The sequence below is a fragment of the Apiospora kogelbergensis genome (genome assembly GCF_038363985.1).
Source record: "Apiospora kogelbergensis strain CBS 113332 chromosome Unknown utg000001l_segment0_segment0, whole genome shotgun sequence".
Lineage (NCBI taxonomy): Eukaryota > Fungi > Ascomycota > Sordariomycetes > Amphisphaeriales > Apiosporaceae > Apiospora > Apiospora kogelbergensis.
In genome coordinates this window covers 3,173,081-3,198,307 of record NW_027117418.1, presented here as the reverse complement: position 1 = coordinate 3,198,307, position 25,227 = coordinate 3,173,081, and the positions used below count along the sequence as shown (strand labels likewise).

General features: G+C 54.7%; 5 protein-coding genes across 5 annotated transcripts; 4 read left to right on the top strand and 1 right to left on the bottom strand.

The window, feature by feature from the left end:
* Nucleotides 1–1,887: 1,887 nt before the first annotated feature.
* On the top strand, nt 1,888–7,611 carry PG998_001008 (Response regulator receiver rim15p; the record flags this gene model as incomplete). Its single annotated transcript, XM_066867826.1, has 2 exons — nt 1,888–2,382; nt 2,440–7,611. 2 exons carry the CDS (start codon nt 1,888–1,890, stop codon nt 7,609–7,611), a joined length of 5,667 nt encoding a protein of 1,888 aa, XP_066736241.1.
* A 6,033-nt stretch (nt 7,612–13,644) lies between these two features.
* PG998_001007 (uncharacterized protein) lies at nt 13,645–13,845 on the top strand (the record flags this gene model as incomplete). The annotated part of the gene is made up of 1 exon (XM_066867825.1): nt 13,645–13,845. The coding sequence occupies one exon, from the start codon at nt 13,645–13,647 to the stop codon at nt 13,843–13,845; it is 201 nt and encodes a 66-aa protein (XP_066736240.1).
* A 5,309-nt stretch (nt 13,846–19,154) lies between these two features.
* Nucleotides 19,155–20,415, top strand: PG998_001006 (Cellulase; the record flags this gene model as incomplete). Its single annotated transcript, XM_066867824.1, has 2 exons — nt 19,155–19,174; nt 19,209–20,415. The coding sequence occupies 2 exons, from the start codon at nt 19,155–19,157 to the stop codon at nt 20,413–20,415; spliced, it is 1,227 nt and encodes a 408-aa protein (XP_066736239.1).
* Nucleotides 20,416–20,899: 484 nt separating this feature from the next.
* Nucleotides 20,900–21,970, top strand: PG998_001005 (uncharacterized protein; the record flags this gene model as incomplete). Its single annotated transcript, XM_066867823.1, has 1 exon — nt 20,900–21,970. The coding sequence occupies one exon, from the start codon at nt 20,900–20,902 to the stop codon at nt 21,968–21,970; it is 1,071 nt and encodes a 356-aa protein (XP_066736238.1).
* Nucleotides 21,971–22,517: 547 nt separating this feature from the next.
* Nucleotides 22,518–25,124, bottom strand: PG998_001004 (glycoside hydrolase family 15 protein; the record flags this gene model as incomplete). The annotated part of the gene is made up of 8 exons (XM_066867822.1): nt 22,518–22,786; nt 22,857–23,309; nt 23,364–23,387; nt 23,457–23,824; nt 23,886–24,399; nt 24,465–24,787; nt 24,906–24,918; nt 24,995–25,124. The coding sequence occupies 8 exons, from the start codon at nt 25,122–25,124 to the stop codon at nt 22,518–22,520; spliced, it is 2,094 nt and encodes a 697-aa protein (XP_066736237.1).
* Between the last annotated feature and the right edge of the window lie 103 nt (nt 25,125–25,227).

Sequence of the window (25,227 nt, the reverse complement as noted above, 5' to 3'; positions counted from 1 at the left end):
AAGACGGGATAGAGGCTCGTTACTCCTGGCAATGGGATGCCATATATTCCATTGAGTCACGCATCCCTCCGTCAACAACTATATCAGAGGAAGCTCAAGCATATCATGGGCAGTAGTAGAACGACAAGCTGTGCACTGACTACTCAACTACCCAGCACCAAACCCACTTTGAGTTGCCATCAATATCGTTTAGTTCCCAGCTGCCCACAGCACAGTCTTTGACTGCTGTCTTACTGTATGTGCAAGCCGTGGCCATCTGTCCAGAAATCTGTCTCCCCCAGACCTACACGTACACAGCCAGACAGCTTACAGGCTGGCACAGTATTAGTAGAGATGAGAAGCCGCCAGAGGGTGGGGATTCGTCGTTGTTTGCATCACACATGCTCACTAGGTGGAGTTGTCTTTTTTAGTACGAATACGTAGCAAGGTAAGTAAGCTGGTTGGGTATTGGGTAGAGAGAGAGGTTAGTAGTTAATAGTTAGGTAGCAGGTAGCTCTTCACGTTTCTTAACGGGCTGCACACACTACAACTGCTCTCACCACATGATTTCAGGTCTCAGTGGTCTTGATGCACGTCGGTGGCCATTGGGATTGTGTTTCATGGCAGGAGTGGGCTAGTGCACTAGAAACATTCATGACCACCCTGGGGAGGTAGACCGATACCCTCGACGTAAGCATACATCTGCTTTGGTTAAGTGTGAACAGTCAATAAGATGCACAGCAATGTACGTGTAGAGTTGCTGATGGATAACGGTCCAGACAGAGGTAGGCAGTAGGTATGTGTGTGTGTGTGTGTGTGCGCGTGTGCGTGAGTGTGCGTGAAGATGCGCCAAAAAGCCGATCACTAATAGCCCAATCAACAGGCATTACTGCTTAGACCGGGACCTAGGATTCTTTGGTGGGACCATAGCAGCAGCAGCAGCAGCAGTAGCAGCAGGGGGGGGCCGTTCAGAGCAGCGCCTGGCATGGATGGCAGGACAGGCCTTGGGTATTAGTAGAAAGCAAAGCAGCAAGGGAAGGACGGCAGGCTGGAAAACACCAAACAGACACCAAAAGCACCACCAGACACGCGGGATGCAGAGCAAAGTTTCTACATTTTCCCTTTTAACCTTTAGCCATCTCCTGCGATCAGACTGCTCTCAACCCTCTCTCTCTCTCTCTCCTTATGCTCGTTCCAAGACGAGGCATTGATCGCCAATTTACCTTACTTACGAACCCGCTGCAACTGTACATTACCTCTTCATCTTGGCCTGCTGCTACTTCTTGCATCTTTTGCACTTCGCATACCACACAGAGAGTAGAGGCCCTTTGACGTCCTGTCGTTCAATCCCTCGCACTGCCGTCATCCACCGATTTCTGATTAGCACCACCACACACTCGAGGCCCGGTTCAACCACGACAAACACCAAGCGCATACAATACTCAGTAGTGGGCGCCGTGCCGTTCCCTTTTCCCGAATACCAAGGCCGGCAGTACTTTCGTTTGCCTTTTGGAGCTTGACCCTCTCGTTTGCCGGCTTGCCCTCCCCTGCCCATTGACTAGCTACGGAACAAACCTGCGAGTTCCAGAAGAAGAAGAAACGTCCTTGGCCATCGAACCACATACTCTGTCTGCTGTTCCATCCGGTGGCCTGATCAGAGCCTCTTCCTCACCATTGCCGCCGCATGGCCGACATGCCTCGGGTTTCTGCAAGTTTGTAGCTCTGGCTTTATGCCAGGACGGCGTCTCTGGCCATTCACGTACTTGCAGCGCCCGGCTGATCGATCCACCGAATACAACAACCCTTCCCCTACAGCACCCGACTTGCAGCCCTCGAGGTACCTAGCAGTCTAAATTATACCAATACCCACCCTCCTCCGATGCTACCGTCATCCCTGGGGCCGCGACCATGGATCGAGTCCAAGACCCTGATAGGCTGGCCCCGCCAGCCGTGAACTCGCTGCGGCGGGCAGAAGCTGCCGGCAGTGCTATGGAGCGGACGTTGAGCGAGGATATACGAGAAGAACGGGAAGAGCTTCGAGAGGCGGCAGAGCAGACTCTCAATGTCATAGTAGACCTTAACCTCGACGGTACCATACGCTGGGTCAGCCCTTCGTGGGTTGATGTCATAGGCACTCAAACAGATACTCTCGAACACAAACCTATCGCCGACCTTATTATCGGCGACGACAAGGGTGTCTTTGCTGATGCCATCGCCTACATGAAGCAAGACGACTCACGGAGTCACTTCATACGCTTCACTGTCTACTTGGGACCCTTGTCCAAACTAATCACGGTTAACGAGTTCGGCGAACCGGAGAATAGCGAGAATGAACCAGCTACAGTAATACTGGAAGCACAGGGCATCATGGTCTATGACCGTGCTACGGGCGGTGACAGTCATGTAAGCCAGGGAGCATGGATGTACTTTGCTGCGATATGACGACTAACATATTCACAGACTATGTGGATGATACGGCCGTGGATTGCACCCCGAGAAGTTAAAATCGATCTTCCGCCGCTAATAGTAGATTCGCTAGGCTCCGGTGCCGAAGTGCTGGCAAGCTATCTGACCAGGCTGGCAGAGTCGGGGGATGACGATTTCGCAAACCACCCACCACCACTGCCCGTTCTCTGTCGTATTTGCGAACGCCAGATCCCACCATGGTGGTTTGAAAAACATACCGACCTCTGCCTCCAAGAGCACCGCGCCGAGATGGACGTTCAGATGGCCCAGGAGAATCTGGTCGAGCACCGTCACTCCATCGTCAAAGTACTTGACGCTCTCGAGGCGCGTAAGGCGCGGCCAATTTCAGGCGATCAACAGGTTACTCTACCCACAGCTGAATACAAAGGCCTGTCCATTGGGCCAACTTCGACAACCTCCTCCCCGGGAGCAGCATCGCCTGTGGCTTCCTCGCGGGACCGTTCGACTGCAACTCCCCTTGGCCACCATCGCTCTCGGTCGTTTGCCGTCCGCCGTCCACAAGCACGAATCGTTGAGCTTCTACTCGATCTCTGCGATACATCGATCGAGGTTAGCACACCAGCCATAAAAGAATCTGGTCCACAAGGCTCGGGAGAGTTTCGGACGCAATCGCCTCAGTCGGAATCTCGTATTTCTCAAGTACTTCAGTGGCAGTCTCCTGGGTCAAATACACTAGAACAAGAACAGGGGCTTGCCCTCCTCTGTGCGGACACCGAAAGAGTCGCCAAGGAGAAGGTCGAAGCCGTATTTCGATACCGCAGAATCCTCGAGTACACGGAACGAATTCGAGTCGAATTTGCTGTAATTGTGCAGGACTGCATTGATGAGGCCATGCGCAAAGCTGCTCGGATCGCCGCCGGACGACTCAGTGATTCGACAGAGGGCGAAGATGCGTCAGAAGAATCCGAGGTTACACCAGCTGCGACAGAAGAAGCCATCTTCCCAGGCTCCTTCGACGACGCCCCTTCCTCTCTCGTTCTGGCTTTGAAGAATGTTGACCTCGGAGAACGTGTTGACAACCGGCGGCCATCTTCTATTATTGGATCCACTAGGTCCAGTAGCCCGAGGGAATGCTCTACTCCAAGGTCATTGCGCGGTGGGTTGAGCGTGGCTGGCCAGACTCGAGAATCTCGCCGTGAATCTCTGATGTTCGAGAGCGATGCGGCAGAAAGCGAGGGAAGTGTTAGGTCCTCCTCTGTGATGTCGCGCCAGCCTCGGACCGAGTCTCCCATATCTGAGTTTGGTGGGCTACGACGTGCTACCAGTTCTCGGCAGCAGCAAAGGCGAAGTCTTATAATTCCGGGCGCATCATCACCTCATCGCCAAGAGTCACCGAGCCGGAACGCTCCGCCATCGTCTCCTCTTCGCATTCTCAAACCCAGAAGCTTTCAGCACTCCCAAGACAGCATCGTCTCTCCTGAGGCCTCTCCTATGCTGCCCCATAGCGAATTCGGCTCCCCGGCATCAGTACCGCATCATCACCGCAGACAGTCGTCTGCTGCTTTCCCCGAATTTATCAATCGACATCCTCCCTCGCCTCGATTGAACCCCGCCAACGCTGCCCCCCAGGCTCGTGCGGTACCCCCTTCTATCAAAGATTTTGAAATCATCAAACCAATCAGTAAAGGCGCCTTCGGCAGCGTCTATCTGTCCAAAAAGAAGTCAACGGGCGAGTATTTCGCCATCAAGGTCCTGAAAAAGGCTGACATGGTAGCTAAAAACCAGGTGACCAATGTCAAAGCTGAACGGGCTATTATGATGTGGCAAGGAGAAAGCGAGTTTGTTGCAAAGCTCTATTGGACGTTCTCGAGCAAGGATTATCTTTACCTTGTCATGGAGTATCTTAACGGCGGCGATTGTGCCTCTCTCATCAAAGTGCTTGGCGGGCTCCCCGAGGATTGGGTGAAAAAGTACCTCGGAGAAGTAATACTCGGTGTCGAGCATCTTCATGACCGCGGCATCATTCATCGTGACCTGAAACCAGACAATCTGCTTATTGACCAGAAGGGGCACTTAAAGCTCACTGATTTCGGCTTGTCACGGATGGGTCTCATTGGACGACAAAAGCGAGCATTGAACTGCAGCAATCCAGAGCAAACTCCTGATCTTCTGAAATCTGGCCCCTTTGCTCGCTCAACCTCGATAGCATCGTCGAGATCCACATCTATGGATCTACACGCTCCACACCACTCACCTGGCACCACGCCTCAAATGACCCCTTCGGATATGGGGGCCAACCTTGGGCAGCCATCATACTTCAGCCTTGGTCCTTTCCAGCAGGAGCCTCGTCGCATCTCAGGACAGCGTAGCGACAGTGGCGGCAGCGAAACATTGACTCACATGATGAACAACTTTTCACTGAATGACAACCATATAAACCAGCCAATGCATTCGAGGCTGTCACAATCAAGCGTCAGGTCTCCTCACGACGAAATGAGCGATTGTGCAAGTGTTGCATCTCAAGACCTCCCAAGCTTGCAGCCAGTGACGTCTCACGGTAGCGAGCACCACCGAAATACGCCGCCGCAATCGAGTATGATGCCCCCGCCTATGGCCTTGTTCGACCCTGAGGACACGAACAGGCGATTCGTCGGCACTCCTGATTACCTCGCCCCGGAAACCATTAACGGCGAGAGACAAGACGAAACCAGTGATTGGTGGTCGGTTGGTTGTATTCTGTTTGAGTTCCTTTTCGGCATTCCCCCGTTCCATGCTACCGAGGCAGAGCATGTCTTTGAAAACATCCTTGCCCGCAAGATAATGTGGCCAGATGAGGCCGATTTCGAAGTCTCACCAGAAGCGAAGGACCTGATTAACAAGCTACTTTGTATGGACCCTCGGCAACGTCTTGGCTCTAATCAAGATGAAAAGTTTGCTTCTGGCGGAGAAGAGATTAGGAGCCATCCTTGGTTCGAAGGTGTCGGCTGGGATACACTACTGCAGGACGATGCTCAATTTGTGCCTCAACCTGAAAACCCAGAAGATACCGAATATTTTGACTCTCGTGGTGCCACGCTGCAAGCCTTCACCGAAGAGATCGAAGATCAGGCCACACCACCCTCTGCGCCCACGCCCGACTACCCGGATCGTCCACACGATGCGCTATCTCGTGTGCGTTCTCAGGTTCATGTCAACTCGATCAAACGTGGTCTGATGCCATTACACATCCCGCCGCATATCCGCGACTTGAAGAGCCGGAGGCTCAGTGAGCCGCTAGGATCGGATGACTTCGGGACATTTGCTTTCAAGAACCTGACAGTGCTGGAGAAAGCCAACAAGGATGTAATTCAGCAACTGAAAGCCCAGGCCATGGCGGCTCAACATCGATCTGGCGGGTCAAATAACCCAACGTCTCCGGCTCCCACGCTCGACGGAAGCCCCGTCCACGGTATGCCTGTCCAGAGAAGTCTGTCCAATGCTAAGGCAACCCACCGACCTGCTTCTCCTTCGAGTGTCGGCCAGGCGGGCTCATCTCCAAGTCGTGCCTCGCAGCCATCATCGCCATTACTTGTCTCCTTTGTCGCCAGTCAAAGTCCAGACAGTCGCCGGAAGCCTTCTAGCAATGGATCGAGTCTTTCTCAACAGTCTACTAATTCACTGCAGCCTGGCAGCTTTCTTGATTCCCCACGAGCGGCCGCTGCTGTCCAAAAAGCAACATCCGTTGCTCCATCTCCCATCAAGGGCCGCGGCGCTCCGCCACCACTAGCCCTGTCGTCGCCGCAGAAGCCTCTCAATACCCCGCGGAAGACGAGCAACTCTTCGACTCGGTCAAGGTCGCTAACCGTTGGCTCTCAAGAGGGTAGTCCAGTAGCGTCTGACTTGCTTGCTCACCATCGGAACCGGCGAAGCCAGGTTTTTGACATGTCACCATCGTCGTCCGATAATGAGGGCGATAAGGCAAATGCTCTTCTTCGTGTTCAAAGACGCCGACAGAGTTCAAGGCGAATGTCTGCTATCAATCTCGACAGCCCGACATTCCGGTCCTTGGACGTCCTAATTTGCGAAGACCACCCGGTGTCGCGGATGGTGATGGAAAAGCTTCTTGAGAAGCTTCGCTGCAGGACCATCTCGGCATCCACTGGCTCTGAGGCCGTCAGATATGCCATGAGCGAAATCAAGTTCGATATTATCTTCACCGAGTTCAAGCTCCCAGAGGTTAGCGGTGCGGACCTTGCCCGGATGGTGCGCGAACTCAAGAATGTGAATTCGCATACTCCTATTGTAGCCATTACGGCCTACCTGAAAGAGCTGCAAGCCCCCCACTACTTTGATTCACTCGTTGAGAAGCCGATCAGCTCTTCTAAGCTGATCGAAGTCCTCTCCAATCTCTGTCAGTGGAAGCCGCCTTCTCCTGGGCAGGCGACAGCCGGGGTTCCGAGCAATCATCAAGCGTCAATACCCTCGATGCTCAAACTTGAGAGATTACGTGTTGAAGACAGTCCAACCTCGGGCTCCTCCGGCTACGCCCAGCATCCTAGCAGCAGCTTCAGGGGCTCAAGCAGGGAGGATTCGATTAGCTCGAGTTTGTTTGGGGATTCAGAATCTGCTACGACTGATGACGTTCCCGTCGTGTTGAGTCGCAAAGCTACGGGCGACTGGGATGAACTGGGAATTGCTCAGGACGAAGCATTGCCTGACTCAAACGGCTCCCCCAATATGCCTGCCCCTCTGGTGTCACAACAATCCGCACCGGCTCAGATGGAGAAGTCTACTACGTCAATGGCAAGGCGTTCACTGGAGAAGTTGAGATCGAGGCGAGAGAATCTGGAAAAACGGCGAGGAGAAGGTTGCGATTCTGCTGACGACGAGGACGAAGAGCTGGGAGCAAGTCGAGACCGGGAACGCAACAGTCATCGTGGAAAGGCCAACTTGCCCAGCTCCAAACTTGGTATCGAGATGATGAGAGCAAACAGTCATGATAGCGTTGCCGTCATGTCAGATAATACTATTACGCCAGAAACCACTACACAGGTGGCGACACCATCGAGGGAAGGAAACGCATCTCCGGTTCGGGAAGCCGTGTCGCCTGGTAAATCGGTGCTTCGTACACCACCGGAGTCATTGGCGCCTGGCAACATGGATGACGACGGCGACCCTGACGAAACACCACGCCCCAGTGAACCATCCAAGGCCCAGAACTTGTGATGAAAGACGATCTAAACTTGGGGACAGTGGGAGAAAGCACACACTACTGGCTTACGATTTTCCATTTTATATTTTCAGCGAGGCGTTGAACAGCATGGCTCTGCTGAGATTGCATCTGTCTCTCATGTACTTGATGAAAAGATCTTGGGAGTTCAGGATTTTTGACATGAAGTATGGAGAGACATTCAGTTGGCAGATATGATACATGGACCTGGGTGTGTCAGAACGGGGGAACTTGTGCTCTACCCATCCGACATAGGGGCCTCTGCCACGGCCAGGGACTCTGTCATCGTCTCTTCGTGGCATGCGCCGTCGGGGTACCGCCTTTTTTCGTTGCAAGAGAAGGAAAGTGCTTACAGGCAAACGCCTATCGGAAAAGGCGATATGTTTTACGGGGACCCGGGGGTCTGAGTGGCTTAAGAGCAGCACTCGTTTCCAACTGAAAGATAGTCATAGCGATAGCCATTATGCAAGTTCCGAGACATGATTTATGAATATAAGAAATTTATCGGGCGGCAGCATCAAAGTCTTCAATTACTCTTGATAAGACATGCACACGTAGCTTTCCCTGTTCATCTCGGGTCATATGCCCGACTGGTCTCCTGCGCTCTGCTGTTATGACTGTGCTTTTGGTGTCGCGTTCTCCCCCTAAGCACCCCTAGCCTGATACAGATGTACGCTTCTGGGGTTCTGATGAAGGGGCATGGGGGAATGGCCACTGACCAATCTGTGACAAATCATACTTATGTAGCTTTTTGATCGAGCCCAAACCCAGACACGGAGCCCCTGGATATGGCTAATGCTGATGTGTATGGTCCTGGCTGGGCGTGTCTGGGCATGTCATCAGAGCTGTTCCGACAACCAGGCCAGCCATTGATGTCAGCTCGCGTAGAACCCAATTTCCGCAAGGCACTCGGTCCGAAGCTGGCGGTCTGGATGTGTAGCGAAGGACTTACGAGCAAGCCTGGCCACATAAGAATACGCTGTCGGCAACAATGCCAGCCAACCGGTGGGCGCAAGTATCCCCGTCGGCCAGCGTCATGCGTAGCCGTCCAACAGAATGAGGCCGGGTATCTAGGCTATTCTGCTCATCGTCTTTCGGTCCGTCTTCAAGGTGGATGGGCCCTACGCGAAACCCGTAGGGCGGCGTAAACAACGCACGCACGCGACAGGATCCTCCTGTCCGCCTCTTGCCCGCCCGTCCGCCCGTGCTCCCCCCTCCTCAGCAGCCAATCCCTTTCAATCCCGTAGAAACGGGCACGCTACTGCAGCGACAACCCATGTGTATGCGAGAGGTGATATTGGGTCTTGGTCCGTCCGACGGATGGACTGACCCATGGTCTATCTGAGCTGGCTGGCTGGGAGAAAACGGCGCAGCTTTGGCCAGCTTCCTACCCCGGGCAATGTCTCCGATGCCGATGCGCCGCCCCAGAAAAGCTGGGGGCTCTAGACGGTGTGTGTGTGGATGTGGGATGGATCAATCGGACCGGTGGGGAGCCGGGGTGGGCTACGTAGATGGTAGGGATGATGGCAGGAGCATGTGTGAGCATCGAAGTGGCAGAAGAAGAAGAAAGCAGAGCCTTATGGCGGCCATGACACGGAAGAGAAGAAGAACATGATGTTATTGGCTATTGCCTGGAGGAGACAGGCAGATGGTCGTGGAGGCGGGTAGGTACATACGCCTTGTCTGCTCAGCCCGGGTGCCCAGGTGCACCAGACAGTCGTCCTGCCCGTTCTACTTCGTACACGATGTATACAAGATTCCTGTTTCCCAGACTGAGCCGTCTGGAAAGAAAGGGGAGGCGAAAAAAACCCGCCAGTCTGGTTCGCCGTCTCGTGTCATCCCTGGCCTTGCTTCGTACAGTATGCGTGGCATTTGGCTCCATGAGCCTTAGGCCTTTGAGCAATTGAATCCTTTCGCTACGGGGGTCAGCGCTGGGTGTGCTGCTGGAAACGGTAGTTGCAGGCCTTCAGGTTCGGGCTCTGGGATGAATGGGGAAGGTGAGACGACGGGTATGACATGGTGATGGAACCCCCCCTCCGACAATTACAATTTGCTGACCTGCATCCATCTAATACATATGGACTACTCGGTTGTAGGCTATTTCGGGGCCTCTAGTATAGATCTCACCAGGTGCCAGGAGCCGCCCAGGAGAAGTAGACAGTAGAGGCCCGTCTTACATGCGTCTTCTTGGACTCGACGTGCCCCCTTCTGTAGGAACATGCATCCCTGGTCCCCCGTCGTCGGCCAATGAAACGAGCCGGCTAAATGGGCGCTGAGGTTACATGCCGGCTGCTGTCAGGTTTTTAGGAAACCCCCCCGCCTACCGCCATCGTCTGAAGTTCTGTTTTCGATGTCGCCGTAGACGGGACACGACCGGAAGGGCTCACGCTGACATGCGACGACGTACGCGAATGGAGACGCACCGCCAGCTCCGGAAAGACTGCCAATGCCAAATGCTCCGTTTTCCACTGTTGGCACCCAACCCTAGTCGGTCGATCAATCGCCTACTATTGATCGAGAGGAAACAATTTCAGTAGATCTCCCAATGGTTCAATGATCGACGCTTGCTATTTCACCAGGTGTATACCCGTGAGCCAGGATGAACCGGGCATCTAGACTGCCGCGTAGTATCGCATCTGCCTTTCTGCATCTCCCACCTCCCGGCTCCATGCTATAGACTGAGACACGGTTTCCCTGTACTGTATCTATACCTGTAGAATGATACCCCAAGGCTGAAGGAGGGTTGCAGTCTCCTTATGCATTTGAGTCGATGGGGAGCTTGGTCTCCATCGTCAACCGTGTCTGATTGGGTCGTGCAACTGCACCCTGCGACGTGATTGCGACCGACCCTCGTGCAGTCGATTCCATCTTCGGCATCGCATGAACAAGCCAGACTATTCTTCTCTCTCTCTGTGTGTGTGTGTCTCTGCCTCTTGGTGGCTGGCGCTCTTCCCCGCCTGAAGCCCAGAAATCTTGCGACAGCAAAGGGGCGGGAAGCTACGCTGAACCTTCCCCTGGTTCGAGATGTTAGTTTAACACTCACAGGGAGGAATCATGCCGACGGGTGGCGTTCAGGTTCAGGTTCAGGTTCATACGCGGGTCATGTTTGAGCTATAGAGCATCTTTCCATTGTGCCTGGCAGATGGGCGTATGTATTCGTTGGACAGGATACTTGACATGATCGGCACTAAATCCGACAATGTCTAAAATAGTAGAGGCCCTATGCTTTGGGACCAGCTGAAACACGGGGTGGCCTTCTGATTGTCGTAGGCGTGTGAACCCGACGCCTGACTGCCCGAGTCTGTGCCTGCCTGAGCCAGGTGAGCATCATTCATTTATTATTGTTCTTATTCTGTACCGGCGACCACGTCTAGAGTCGAGTTCTGGAATGTTTCGAAACCACTAGCGAGAGACCATGCATGCAAATCCTGGTAACTCCTGGTAGGCCGGGAATCCCTTTGGGCGAAACACCATCGTTTTCACGGAGCCAAAGACTCAAAGGTTGTGGAAAAGGAAACCATGTGCCGGGAGAGATCCTCTTGGCTCATTTCCATGCTGGGCGCGCTTGTATTGTACCTGCATCACGCCGGCCAAACTGTAAAGGTCGCTAACGCCGTAGCTCAGGACACGGTGAGGTGAGTGAGCGACCCCCAATTAATTGATGTTGGCAGATTGTACGACGATGCCCGTGCTGTCCCATTGGCGGTTTGATTGCAGTCCGGGTGACGAATGGCGATGCTACCACGTCCTGTCTGCAAAGTCCGATTCGGACGAGTAGCTCTGAAGTAATACTCTTCGTCATTGCACCGCTATATGGTTCATTGCAGCTTCAATAGTAGCACTGCTACTACCGCCGTTTGACGGTGCTACCGAGCCGGTGAAGGGGGTGCACAGATACGGTTTGCAGATCTGCCTTTTTAGTCGAGAACGACAGATCTTTCCCCAAGACAGACTCAAAACGTGACGTTCCCGGCGGGCCGAATACAACGATAGGTGGTATCATAATCAGTGACTCAGCAGGGGTTGAAACTGCCAAAACTTATTCACTGCGACAAAGGGCTTCTTGGCTCTCGTACGCGAGGGAGCGTGCTATCCTGTATCCGGTAAGAAGCGAATAACGAACGTTTTTGGTCTACATATCTACAGTATTAGCAGTGGTCTCGATGTGGCTCTTTGACTCCGGTCGTGCATATGTAGTGGGAAACTGCCGGGTCATGTTTCGGCAGACACGCTGCGGCCGCCGGAAACGGAAACGGGAACTGGCAGACAAGAACAGCAGTAAGAAGAAGAAAAGAAAGCAAGGAAACAGCTTGCCATCACCCATATCCATGCCTTGTTGTATCTGGTTAGGCGTGTTGGCCCCGTAGGATTCAACGGTTTTGTCAGGGGCTTCTTCATTCATATTTGTTTTGGCGCCTGTAGAAGTCGTAGCCTCTTTCGCTGCTAGCCAGTCACGTCGGACGACGTAATATGATATTGCCAGTTCAGAACGCCATCTCCTCACACAATCATAACACGCGACCTTAGGCCCACGAAATTTGGTTCATTTCTTGCCCCTCGGTGGTGCATGCATGCAGATACATACATGCATACCTGCTGACTCCTACCTACCTGTACCTGAATTGAAGGCCCAGGCCCAGGCCCAAGCACAGGCACAGGCGCAGGCGCAGGCGCAGGCGCAAAACGGAAGGCGTCCCGATCAACCCTTCCGGGCACCAAGACGCCAAAATCTGACGACAATACAACTCTGACATCAACAGCGCTTTCGCCCGCCATAGTAGCTGCCCGCATAACCCACGTTACATAAGATAAATAGCAGCACTCTTACGTATCTATGCATGCTTGTTGCTCGTCGGTAGAATCGAGCCGTCGGTGCATTGGCCCAAGAGTTGCTCCCCTACTTTAGTGGGTGGGTTTGTTTTCGGTCCCTGACCACAGCCCGCACAGTGCTGCATACGGTATCGAGAAGCTCTATCGCGATTGGACGCAAGGCAGTACGCAGGAATCCATGGCAGGGAAGAGCGTGCCGTTCGAGTAACAACAAGGATGTTGAGAAAGATTCCATGGGGGGGGCTCTCCCCACCCCCTGGACACTGCGGTATACATATGTATGTATGTATGTGAAGTCCTCATTACAACACGCAGACACGGGAAAAGGGCCATTCATTGATTGCAATCTTGCGGGCTATCGATCAACTGCAGAACCTCATCTTGTTGGATTTCTGTGCCGCGGTCCAGGGGGATCTCAAGCTCACGCGGCACAGAGCCGCCGAGGAGGGAGACTAAGCACCGAGAGTCACCTTTTCTGGCCGTTGAGCGAATGTCATCACAGAGGTGGCTGAGCGGAAGAAGCAAATTGACGGGCTTGCTGGGATGTGTGATCTGTCGATCTGTTCGTCATCTAAGACTTGCAGCGCCCTCCTTTGGGCGATACTGGGATATGCACCAATCAAGCCCAGGTACACCGATGATGCCTCTGTCATCACCGCAGTGAGCTGAAGGGAAGTGGTGGGGTTGGTTGGCTCTTGGTTCACTTTTCTCGCTTTACCTTACCGTCCCATTTCCTCATTGGATCAAATGAAAACTGGCAATGAATGCTCTCCTATCCTCGTGTGTAATTGCGTGTCCACTAAGAATGGTCGTTAACATATCTTGTCGGTAACAAAGATCCAAAAAATGCGAGGCCAATGCGTGGCCATGGTGTCATGCTCGATATTATTTTCGTTCTCTCTTCCAAGCACATACAGCAACAGGGACACACAAGTACCATAGCCTCTCAACTGGATCCCAGGGGCCTGGGACGACCAGCAGGGCTGAGACATTCAATCGGAACAACCCACCATCCCTTCCTTCATCCCATGCGGCTTTGAATCTTGTTAGGGTGCATGTGTGTGTGTGTGTGTGTGTGTGTGTGTGTGTGTGTGTGTGTGTCTGTAGATACCATCCAAAAGCCTCACTTTCGCGTCCATGCTCCAAGACAGAACATACGTTGCATATCCAAGAGGCTGGCTCTGCATAGGGCAGGCAGCATGTTGCCGGCTCGGTTCCCTCCCAATGCGACCAAGCACGGTAGTGAAATGTGCCGCCGCCAGTGCCAGTGCCAATGGCGGCTTGTCCGAGTCAGGTCCTCCACGAAGCGAAGGATGCCCCTCGGCTCTTCCCGTGTTACTGTGCTTGCTTGCACCGAGAACCAGATCATGATTCTGGACGAGGCCTTCGGTAACAGGTAAGAAAGAATGTGTTCAAGTGGGCATAGGCGACTATGTAAGCCACACCCTCCACCATTGCCATGAGATACTTGTACGAAAGCTGCATCTGTCGTGCTACCCGGTTCCAGAACCGACGTCGGGGTTGCGAACCCACTGTAAACTACTGCTTTTCTTTTCTTGTCGGGCCTTGCCATGTGGACGTGGCACCGGCGTTGCATTGCTATAGTGCCTGTGCACTGGATTGATTCCACCTGTCACGCCTGTCTAGCGACTCGAGTTTCTCAACCACCACTGGGGCCTAAGTCGATGTCTTGCTACTTGTATGTATGTTTACATCGTATTGGGCGTGGTCCAAACGGAAGCAAGGGGAGGAACGTATGAAATAGAGAAGCCAAAAAAACAAAGAGCCACTCCCCATCGTCCACTCCACGTGGATTGTAGTTTGCTAGTGCCCAAGCGACGGGATCCGACCGCATCTTAGGCCATCTGCCGAGCCTGCATTTCTATTGTTGACCATCACCTATTCCAGTTACTTCCTCGCTGCCCACATATGTTACGAGAGAAAGGCGACGTGGAAGTCAAAGCCCAAGTCTAGTTATCATTAGCTTCTGTGACCTCAGCAAAGCAGAGACTGCGTCATCACACATCCCACCCTCTCGGCCCAATATGTATATGGACGAGTGCATTTATTTTCACTGTGCTCGCTCTGTTGTATGTTCGCCGAAGCACAGAGGGCACACACGCCTCGGCAGCTGGTGTTCCTCGGGTTTCCCCAAGGCCAGAGATCTACAGAAGATGTGCCAAATAGCACTTGAGGGCCGCAGACACCAGCAGCTCTGAAAGCGAGGGTTCCGAGGGGTAGCAGGTAAGGAAGCAGAGGCAGGTGTCTGGGTTCTCGTGCAACCAACCAACCAACGTGCCACGGCTTCCAGAAATGGTCCGTCTGGACTTCGCCGGCTCAGCACGATTCAACCATGCCTATCAGGGCCAATAATTACGGCGCTTCAATCAAATACCCCAACCCCTTCTGCAACCCCTACCGCATCGTATCGTGTGGGCTGCACGTACGGTACGGTACGGTAGGAAGACTGATGAGATGGCCCAACGAGAGGGTAATACTGGTTTCCCTTTCCGCACCCAAGAGCCTGCATCTCAGCCAACGAGGCCCCGAATCGAGCATGTCGCCCAGCACCAGCTCGCTAAGCTGCAGTTAGTGTTTTCGTCTCGACTCTCAGCTGGTGTATCCACCCTTCCAAGCTTCCAAGCCGTACTGTGTCCATCCAGAGTCCTGGACTGACTGGCCAATAGGCCTTCCTTCCAGGATTCCCAGTTGCGCTGGAGAAGAAAAAAAAGCAGAGCCGAGCCTGATTCTAGCCTGGAACCTGGGCTTGCAGGACCCGAGCAGCATTCAGCATTGATGAGTGATGGGTCGATTAATCGACGAGCCTGCCCCCGGCCGCTCCACCTTGTCTCCCCCCGTAGCGGCTTGGCCCTTTTCGCTCCAACTAGCGATATCACTCTCCAATTGATGCTCGACGAAAAAGAAGAAGGAAAAAAAGTACCCTCCCTCTTACACGCGAGAGAGACTGGCTGGCCTGTCACCCTGTCACCCTGTCACCCTGCCACCCTGCCACCCTGTCTGCCTTGGTAGCGTGTCCCCACCCCTCCCCTCCAAGTCTGCTGCGATATGCCCGATGCCACTTATTCATCACAGCACCAAAGCAACGCGTCAAGGGTCCCATCTGTTATGGAGGCCCTGGATGATTGGGGATGTACATGTCTTCGGTAGGTGTTATCACAGCAGCTGAGGTATCTGGGATATGCATCTAGACTACCTAGGCTGCCCTCCCCCCGACCCTTGCTGCTTTCCCAGGTCAGGGATTAAAGGCGCTGCATCTTGACCCAGTAGGTAAACCCAGGCCTTCTTCACGTTCGCCCTGGCACTCTGGGTACGACGGCCGAAGGCAAAGACGAGAACCCGCCTTGCTCTTGGGCTCCACCAGCTTCGAGGGCCTGTCCTCAGTCTCATCCCAATCCCCAGATATCGACTGCTTATATGGGCGTCCACCCTCCCACCCCCTTCGCGCTGATGCGTGTGACCTTCGAACGTCTGGATCTCCCATGTCTTGGTTCTCTATGCCGCATCTTGGTTTTGTGTGAGCAGTGCCTCAGTAGCAGCAGGCCTCGGAGCCCCGAATAATACCAACTGACCAGCACTCCTTGTTTCCCAGCTGCTACGCTTCCCACTACTTCGAATTTACCGGATCTAATTCGCCGCCTCCCGCTTCTTCGTTCATGCCGCTGTTCTATATTCGACTCACCGTATACCCGTTTTCAATCCATGTGTAGGAGTATATGTTTGGACCGAGACCCTCCGGCGCAAGCTCACTAGTTCAGCACCAACACTAATACAACCGCCACCGAGACCTCTGCTTACTACACCCCAACGTACCCGACAGTATAGCGGTGGCCAGCACAAGGAGCAAGTTGGCTAGGAGTACAACATAAGGGTGCAGACCCTGCGGACGATCGTCGAGATGTCGTTCAACGCATCGCTGTTTCCATGTCCAGCGCCTTTCTTAAATGAGCTGCAGTTCCCGGATGTCGGTGGATGTGAGTAAAGACGTCGAAACCCTGGTATTGTGCGCAATGCTGAATTTTCGCAGTTATCAATGGGCGGTTATGCCAGACGGTCGGCCCTGTGTCATGTTGCTTGCCATGCCCCATGACGGACTGGGCATATCCTGATACTTTCGAGTCATCCAGCCAGGTGGCCAACTGGATCAACGTAGTGGGCGTCGTGTGCTGTGTCTTCTTGCTGGCGTCATGGGCCTTTCTCCCAGTCGAGAAAACGCATCGCCACTACCTGAGCATCAGTCTCGTCTGTGCTGTGATGTTTATGAACGTAAGCCAACTTCGCCTCCTGACGTGGGGAGAGCTCTTCTAACGGTGTACAGCTTGGCTTCATCATTCCTCTCGCAGGCAAACCTGAGCAATGCTTCAACAAAATCACGCCCCATGGCATGGACTCGAGCAGTATGTGCGCAGCTTCCGGGGCTTTCTTGATTGGGGGTGGCTGGGCCGGTGTCATGTGGGTTTTCCTGCGGTCTCTGTCCCTGCATCTACAGATCTGCTGGCAGACGGTGGTTGGGCGGAGCTTCATGTGGATGGCCCAGGTGCTGGGCTGGGGCATCCCCATCGTCGGATTGATCATCGCCTTGATGGTGAGCGGTGTGTCCTTCCGGTTCGGACAGACGTGCCATATCAACCACCATAACAGCTTGGCTGATTTCTGGATCCCCCTGTTGGTATTTGCCGGTCTCACTGTCATTATTCAATTCGCGACCTTTGGATACTGCATCAAGGTGTACCTGGCATCCCTGGCTGACAGCAGCGCCTCCACCGAAAACTCGGGGATGCCGTCTTACACGGCCAGTATCCGTACCATGACCCCGAGGCAGGCGTACCGCCGAGTCAGGCGCGTCATTCAACTACAATGGCGTGGCATTGTCATCGTCTTGATCATCATTTGCGATGTTATCTTCTTCGCCGTCATTTTCGTCTTCCAGGATAACGTGGTCCAGGCAGCCAAGACCGGCAGCAGGGCCACCGCCTGGGTTAAATGTCTCATGGAGGCAGATGGAGACAAGAAGGTTGCCTGTCTACCACATGCCAGAAACCTCGTCGTTCCCCTCCCGACGGTGGTGGCTGTTCTCATTCTCCTTGCAGTAAGTCAACCCGACCCCTTGCTGTTCCAACTGGGAAGCAATGGCAACTAACACGATAGCAGATGAACGGCATCTGGCTTCTATTCCTCCTTGGACGCTGGTCTATGGCGACGGGCTGGCTGGAGAAGTTTGGCATGACGGGAGGAAACCGGGCGAAGAAGGAGTTCGTCTCCATGGATGCTCGTACCGATCTGAAGAGCGATCCACGTAGCTATGAAATGTTGTCACATGACTCCGGAAAAGAAGCGGAATCTGGACTAACGCCGATTAGCCCTGCCATGTCGCCTATGAGCCCGCAGAATGGACGCCATACGCCCGACTATTTCGGGCCTGGGGCCACGACGACGCGATACCAACCGCACTCGCGATCTTTCTCCTCGCCGAGGCCACCGCAACAAGCAGCCCAGGGGTGGGAAGGAGGTTCCCCATACCAACAACAACACAATCTTCCGCCAAGGTCGCCGCCACCGAGGTCGCCGCCACCGAGATCGCCCCCGCCAGCAGCGCAGCGCGCCTGGGAAGGAGAATTACCGTACCAACAGCAGCAGCAGAGCTTCCCCCACGTTCGCCGTCACGGCAGAATCCGGAGGGCTATGTCGATCCCCTCGGGCTGAACAGGATATGATGGCCGAAGCAAGAGCAAGTCATGATACAAATATAATACATCAATATGTCTAAACACGGCACAATGTGCACTCGCGTGCAAAAGCAACTTACGTTTCTATGTCAAACTTCACATCTGGCCAGGCACTCGCACGACCCTGGCCTACTGTGTATGTATACTGCGGCCACGGCCAGGTACAAAATTTCCTTTGAAAGTCGGCATGGCATGGCGCATAGGAAGGAACGGATGATATCCAGGGAAGCTGCAGCCACGCCACAGGGGGCTGCAGCGAGGCTTTGTAGGAAGGTTCTCGTATGGGGAATGTAGCACTAAAAAGGGAGTCGCGGCATACGTGTAGGTTGGATTGTGATTATCTCGGCCATTCCGAAACGAGAAGATGGAAATCCAGAAAAGGCAGCACTTGTTATGTTGTTATATTCTATATTCTGTGTTCTATGTTCTATAATTCTATATCCCCTGGTCCCCCAGACCCGTGGCTGTTACGTAGCCTCTTAGCCCCGCGCCTGTTACCCACCCTGCAACCAAGTCAGACGGCCAAGCCGCCAAGCCGCCAAACGCCCATAGCTTGCTTCCTCCCTCTCTCGACTCAATCGTGGCAGACATGGATGGATGAAAGAGGGATGAGAGGGACAGAGAGTCACTCACTCACTCACTCGTGTCAGCAAGCAACGCAAACATCATCGTCCGGGATTCTCCCTTCTCCCCCATCCTTTCCGGCGTGGCTCTTCCTCACGTTGATTCGTGCAACCCGCCTGCATCCTTCTCCGTAGCGCAACTCTCTTCCCACTCTAGGTTCGCTGCGTACTTGGCTAGGGCCTGCTTGCCGTCAACTGACGCCCTGACGCCCTGACGCCCTGACGCCATTTCTTTTCCCACCTTCTTTCCCTCAAGGCCGTTTCGGTATTCCTTTGCTCCCTGCATCTGCTCAGCGGGTTCCGTCAATGATGCTGCCTGCGTAGAAACGGCGCACCGTCATGATGCTGATTCTTGTTAGCTTGTTGGTCTTGGGGGTACTTCCACTACCTGTTCAGGGCCGATGCCACGCTGGGCCAGCCGTGGACCCCAGATGCCGACGCCAGACTGTTCAGTCAACGACCGCTTCCGCCTCCGATCCCCGAAACTAGCATCGCCACCTATTCTCTGCCCCTCTCCACCAGGGGCCGCGACATTGTCGACACCCACGGCCGCCGCTTCAAGCTGTCCTCGGTCAATTGGTATGGCGCCAGCGACGAGCTCTACATCCCGGGCGGCCTCGACGTCCAGCACCGCTCCGTCATCGCCCAGACCATCCGCAACCTCGGCTTCAACAGCGTTCGCATGCCTTACTCGGACGAGATGGTCATGCTCAACCCGCACATCCTTCCCCACCTCCTGACCGCGAACCCCGACCTCATCGGCCTGCGCGCCCTGGACGTCTTCGAGGCCTGCGTCAAGGCATTGACCGACGCGGGCATCGCCGTCATCATCAACAACCACATCACATCCGCCACGTGGTGCTGCGGCGCCGATCCGTGCGACGCCGGCTGGGCCAACGACCACCTCGGCCCGCTTTGTAGTGTCTCCCAGTCCGAGGAGGACTGGATCCAGCACTGGGAGACGGTCATGAAGCTGTTCCTGGACAACCCACGCGTCATCGGCGCCGACTTGCGAAATGAGGTACGCGGTGTCTGGGGCACCATGACGTGGGATCGCTGGGCCACGGCCGCCGAGAAGTGCGGCAACCGACTCCTGAAAATGAACGATGACTGGCTCATCGTCGTAGGAGGGACTGAATCCAACAACGACATACACGGAGCCGCAACCAGGCCAGTGAAGCTGGACGTGGAGAACAAACTCGTGTATACGGCGCACGTGTACGCCTGGTCCGGATGGGGCAGCTCCGAGGGACGGTACGCCAAACGAAGTTACGAGTCGTTCATCCAGGCGATGCGACGCAATTGGGCGTACCTGGTCGAGGACAACACGGCGCCGGTGTGGATAGGGGAGTTCGGAGCCCCACACCACCCGGGCCTCGGCGATGCGAACTACTGGAATAACCTGCTGCGTTTCCTCAAGTTCCTCGACGCCGACTTCGCCTACTGGGCCATCAACCCGCGAAAGCCCCACGATAACGCGAAAGAGAGCTACTCGCTGGTGGAGGATGACTGGGTCACACCGGTGCTGGACTACAGAATGCGAGATATGACGGAGCTCATTGCCGGGGGCAAGAAGAACGATGACGCGCCTGCTGAGCTGTAGGGCTGCCTGCCAGGTCCGTCATGCGCGAGGTCTGTATTGTATATTTGGGCTCATCGCTGGGTCGTGTTATACACGCGCCGGCGGTGTTGTATACCTACTACATGTTTACATAGGGCTGTGGCACCCACTGGTTATGGCTGGCAAAACAAAGACTATAAGAGTACGGGACCAAAAGAGAGATTTAGATTCCATCTGCCACCCAATCCTACTTGCAATTATTCTAACTTTTCGTCGTCAGAGCTCAAAGGCAAAAAATTGTGTTGGCTATTGGATCATCCTGTCACTCTCTTGCTGTACGTGTATGATACTAAGCGAAGTCGGGGGCTAATCCAGCCGAGATTACTATACTTAGGTACATCTCACTCAAGAAACCAATCATCCCGTCCTTTACTCACACCAAACTGCATGTCGTGTTTTCCCCTGGTAACTACTCGGGGGAGCAGTAGCAATGCCATTATTTCACTCCTGAACCTAGAGAAACACAATGTCGACATTTTTAGGCCTGCTAGGCCACCGCCTAACCAACCTGCCCCCTGCCTTGGCGGCGAACTGTACCTCCCTCGCCCTTGGGACGCCGTCGTCTCCCCCAGGACAAAAGATAACAGCGACGAGTCCTTGCCACCCAAAACACCGCGGCCGCCCGTCGTCCATCGCCGGTACCATGCTCTTCGCGGGCACCTTCGGCCTCGCGGCCATGTCCTTGTTCCAGCTGCTCTCCATGCGCACCTTCCTGACTCTGCTGTTCGGCGGGCCCGAGCCGGCCAATAGGTACATCCGCGAGTTCCTCCGCAGCGCCGGCGGCCGCGCCCACCTCGACGCCACGCTATCGGCGGCCGAGGCAGCGGGTCGCGCCGCCATGGCCCGTGATTGGCGCTACTGCGGCCTCTTCTGCCCCTTCTTCGGCGTCTTCGCGGCCGGGCTGCCCGAGGAGGTGCTCAAGTATCTGCCTGCGGCCACGGTGCGGTGGTGGAGGGCTAGGAAACTCGCGAAGGTAACGGCGGCGGCGGCGTCAACTAAGGGTCAGGAAAAGAACGGAGAAAATGAAAAAGAAGAAGGGAAAGAAGAGGCCGACAAGGTGGTGAGCATGAGCCCCTTGGAATTTGTGAATTACACGGTGGCGGCTGGTATCGGCTTCGCCGTCTTCGAGAACATCGGCATGATCTGGGGCAGCGTCGAGGGCGGCAGTTCCGTGGCCGAGCTCGCGTGGCTCCTGGTGGAACGTTCGCTCTCTGCACTGCCGGGCCATGTGCTGTGCGCGGCCCTCTCCGGCGTCCGGGATTCCTCGACCCGTCGCCGTCGAGGAGGAGGTGGAGGTGGAGGATTGGTGGACATGATGAACGCCATCTTGCCCTCGGTGGTTTACCACGGCGTCTTCGACTCGGCCCTGCTTGGCGTCAGCGCCCTCGACGGCCACCCGGGCTGGGTCCGGCCCGCGAGTCCCTGGGTCCTGGCCGGCACCTACGCCATGGTCTTCGCGATGCAGGGTGCGTTGTTCTTGAACGTCCGGGCGGCATGGAGGACGGAGACACAGCCGCTTGAGAATAAGGCAGAGTAACAGGAGCTTGACAAGGGAATTTCTTCTGGGGGAGGCCTGAATACTGGCCTAGCCGCTAGACCAACTCGCTCTGGCAGCGAACCGCCGCTCTATTTCATTACTCCTTTCCCGGCTGTGTACCTTCTCCTTGCAGGACTGTGCCAGCATTGTGCTCTGCCGGTGCAACGTCACTCTCATTACCATTTATATCACATTAACAATCAAAAACATAAATAGTTATATGCATCTCCTAGGCTAACCTGATACATCGGGCTTCTGCAACCAGTCACCCCTGTGTGGCCAGTAAAGATTTGTTGAGACATTATAGCTACGAAGCGCAGGTGGTAAACGAGGTCTACGAATACTCCAAGAGGTGGCACTGATACCTCTCTCCACTCAAGAATCAGGTCTGTGTCGCTGTGTCAGTCATTGCTATACGAACAGACAACAAGCCAAGAAGGGGCGGAAGCCCATGTGACATGGTGTTACCGGTGCCGAGTGGTGTAAATACAACATATAGAAATCATTCATCATATGCGTGCCCATCGCAGGCCGCAAAGAAGTAAGCTTACTGCTTATGGTCTCTGACCCTATCCAGGTTGAAGGCGGCGCTGATGAGGGCCAGGTGGCTAAAGGCCTGCGGAGTATTGCCGAGCTGCTCGCCGCTGCGCGCGATCTCCTCGGAGAACATGGACAGGTGGTTAGAGAAACTCAACATATTCTCAAACAGGTTGACGGCACGCGTCAGGTACTTGGGCTCGTAGACGCTGGCCCGCGTCATGGCCTCGACGAGCCAGAATGTGCACATCGAGAAGGCGCCTTCGCGGCCGCCCACCCCTATTTTGTCACATGCTTGCGTCAGGAATAGAATATGAAGGGTTGGAGGGGGGAAGGAGGATCGACGAACCGTCTTCGGACAGTTCCGTATCGTAACGATAGACGAGGCCGGTACTGGTCAGACCCCCTTTTCGGGCGGCAGGAGGATCCGATCCAACGTGCTTACAAACCGAGGATCGTTGGGGGAGATGAAGAAGACAAGCGGTGCAATGAGGATCGACGAGTCGATGTGTGTCTGGTTCTCGTAGCTCTGAATGAAGCACCCCATTTCGCTGTTGTAGCCTGGGTGTGAGCAATCTGGTCAGCATTGGCCCTTGGCTGCGGCAAGGAGTACACCGACCTTTCTCCATGATCTCCTCGTATAGTGAGTCCCGAGCTTCAAGCCATTTCTGGCGGTTGGGACAAGGTAGGCAGCGCTTTTCGGCGAGACGGAGCCCGCGGTCAAATGCTACCCACATCATGATCTTGGAGTAGACAAAGTTCTGCTTGTGGTTCCTGACCTCCCATATAGACATATCGGGCTCTGTATCATGTTAGTTCCTATATTCCTCTATTTTTTCCCGGTTTCGCTACTTACGCTCCGTGATGGTTAACACATGATCTGGCGTAGAATGGATCAGCATGGTTTCCTCTCAGAGCTTGGAAAATCCCCCTAGTAGTTTTCTCTCACCAAGCATCTTCCTGACGGAAACCCATGTGTCCCACGTGATAGGCTTCCCATATTTGTTGTACAGATAGATACCATCCATCAGCTCCCCGTATATATCATGCTGGTGGTGAAAAGCGGCACCGTTGCCGATGCGGACGGGTCGACTGCCCTTGTAGCCGTCGAGGTGATCTAGCTCCGTCTCGGGGATGTCGGTCTCGCCGCGTATGGTGAACATGATCGGGAGGCCGCCATCCGGTTTGAGAGAGTGCACGAACCTCTGGTTCATGAATTCCATGTACGCATCAGCCTCTTCGGTGAACCCGAGGCGCAAGAGAATGTAAATAGTGAAACTACTGTCTCGAACCCAACAGAAACGGTAGTCCCAATTTCTAGCACGGCAAATCAATAGGTATATTGGTATGTACAGGGTGCAAAACGCTGCGCACTCACCTTCCACCGCCAACATCTTCGGGGATGGAGAAGGTAGGCGCCGCGACGATGGCGCCCGTCGGTTCGTACGTCAGCATCTTCAGGATCATCAGCGACCGCGAGATGACCTCGCGCCAGCCGCCTTTGTAGGTGCTCTTGGACAGCCAGTTGAACCAGAAGGTCTGCGTGTCGTTCTGCTGCCGGTCGACGGCGGCCGTGTTGATGTTCTCGGTGACGTGATGGGCAATGTCCTCGCGCAGGATCAAGCTGACGGCCTGGCCCTCGGTGAGCAGGATTTTGGCCACGACGCCCTCGCCCATCATGCCGGGCCGGGCCTCCTTCTTGAAGATGACCGAGGGGCAAACGTCCGACTCGTTCTCGCCCCGGTCGATGGTGACGTCTAGCTGCAGCTTCAGGCTCGGGCTGGAGAAAGTCACCGTTTTGCTCCGGTGGTCTTCCGACTTCACTACCGGCTGCAATATGTGCGTCTCGTGCGGTTCCTGGGCGTATCCAAAGGCGGGGAAGATGTCAATGTCTAGTAGCCCGGCTTTTGTGAGCAGTGACACTCTCTCCCGGCGTCTCTCGAGAACAACAGCCTACCTAGAGCGAGTCTTCCGCGGATACACTCTACCCTTCGCACGAGCCATCTCTTGAGCTCCTCCTGTACGTTTTGTGTCTCACGGTAGGCGTTTTGCTTGTATCCCTTGGATGAAAGGATGGTGGTGGTCCTGGGCCGCGGGAAGAAATCGACCAAGTCGACCACCCCGTCCTCGTGAATATACCGGGTCTGCAGTATGCCTGACGACGGGAGGTACTGCTGCTTCGTGGTACACGACGGGGCGTCGCGTGGAGCGATGCTAAAATAGCCGCCCTTGTCTTTGTCCAGAAGCCGGCAGAATAGGGATGGCGAGTCGAAGTCCGGCCTGGCCAGAAGAGGAGGACATATGTCAGCTACCCCCCCACATGATGCTCGGGATGTGCAGTTTCTTGCCTCGGAGAGACAAGAATGTGCCAAGGCCATCTCCTGCGTGGAATACTCACCAGCACATGAAATCTAGACGGAGCGCACGGGAGTGGTCAGCGACGGTGTGTCTTGCGAAGATAACCCATAACCTAGCTCCCAGCCATACCTATGCTGCCATCCATGGCCACCAAGGCACACGTCCGCATGTTGCCGATCATGCCGTAGTTCTCGATGGGTAGGTAGTCGGTGGTTCTCCGGCTCGCAGGGCCCATGACGTTACACGGGGAATTAGACATGTTGGGCGCACTGACGGAGATGCCGCTTTGTTTCGATGCGGGCGCGATATAGTGTTATGTGTGATTGATGGTGTCTACATGTATATCTAGAAGCCGAGCGAGG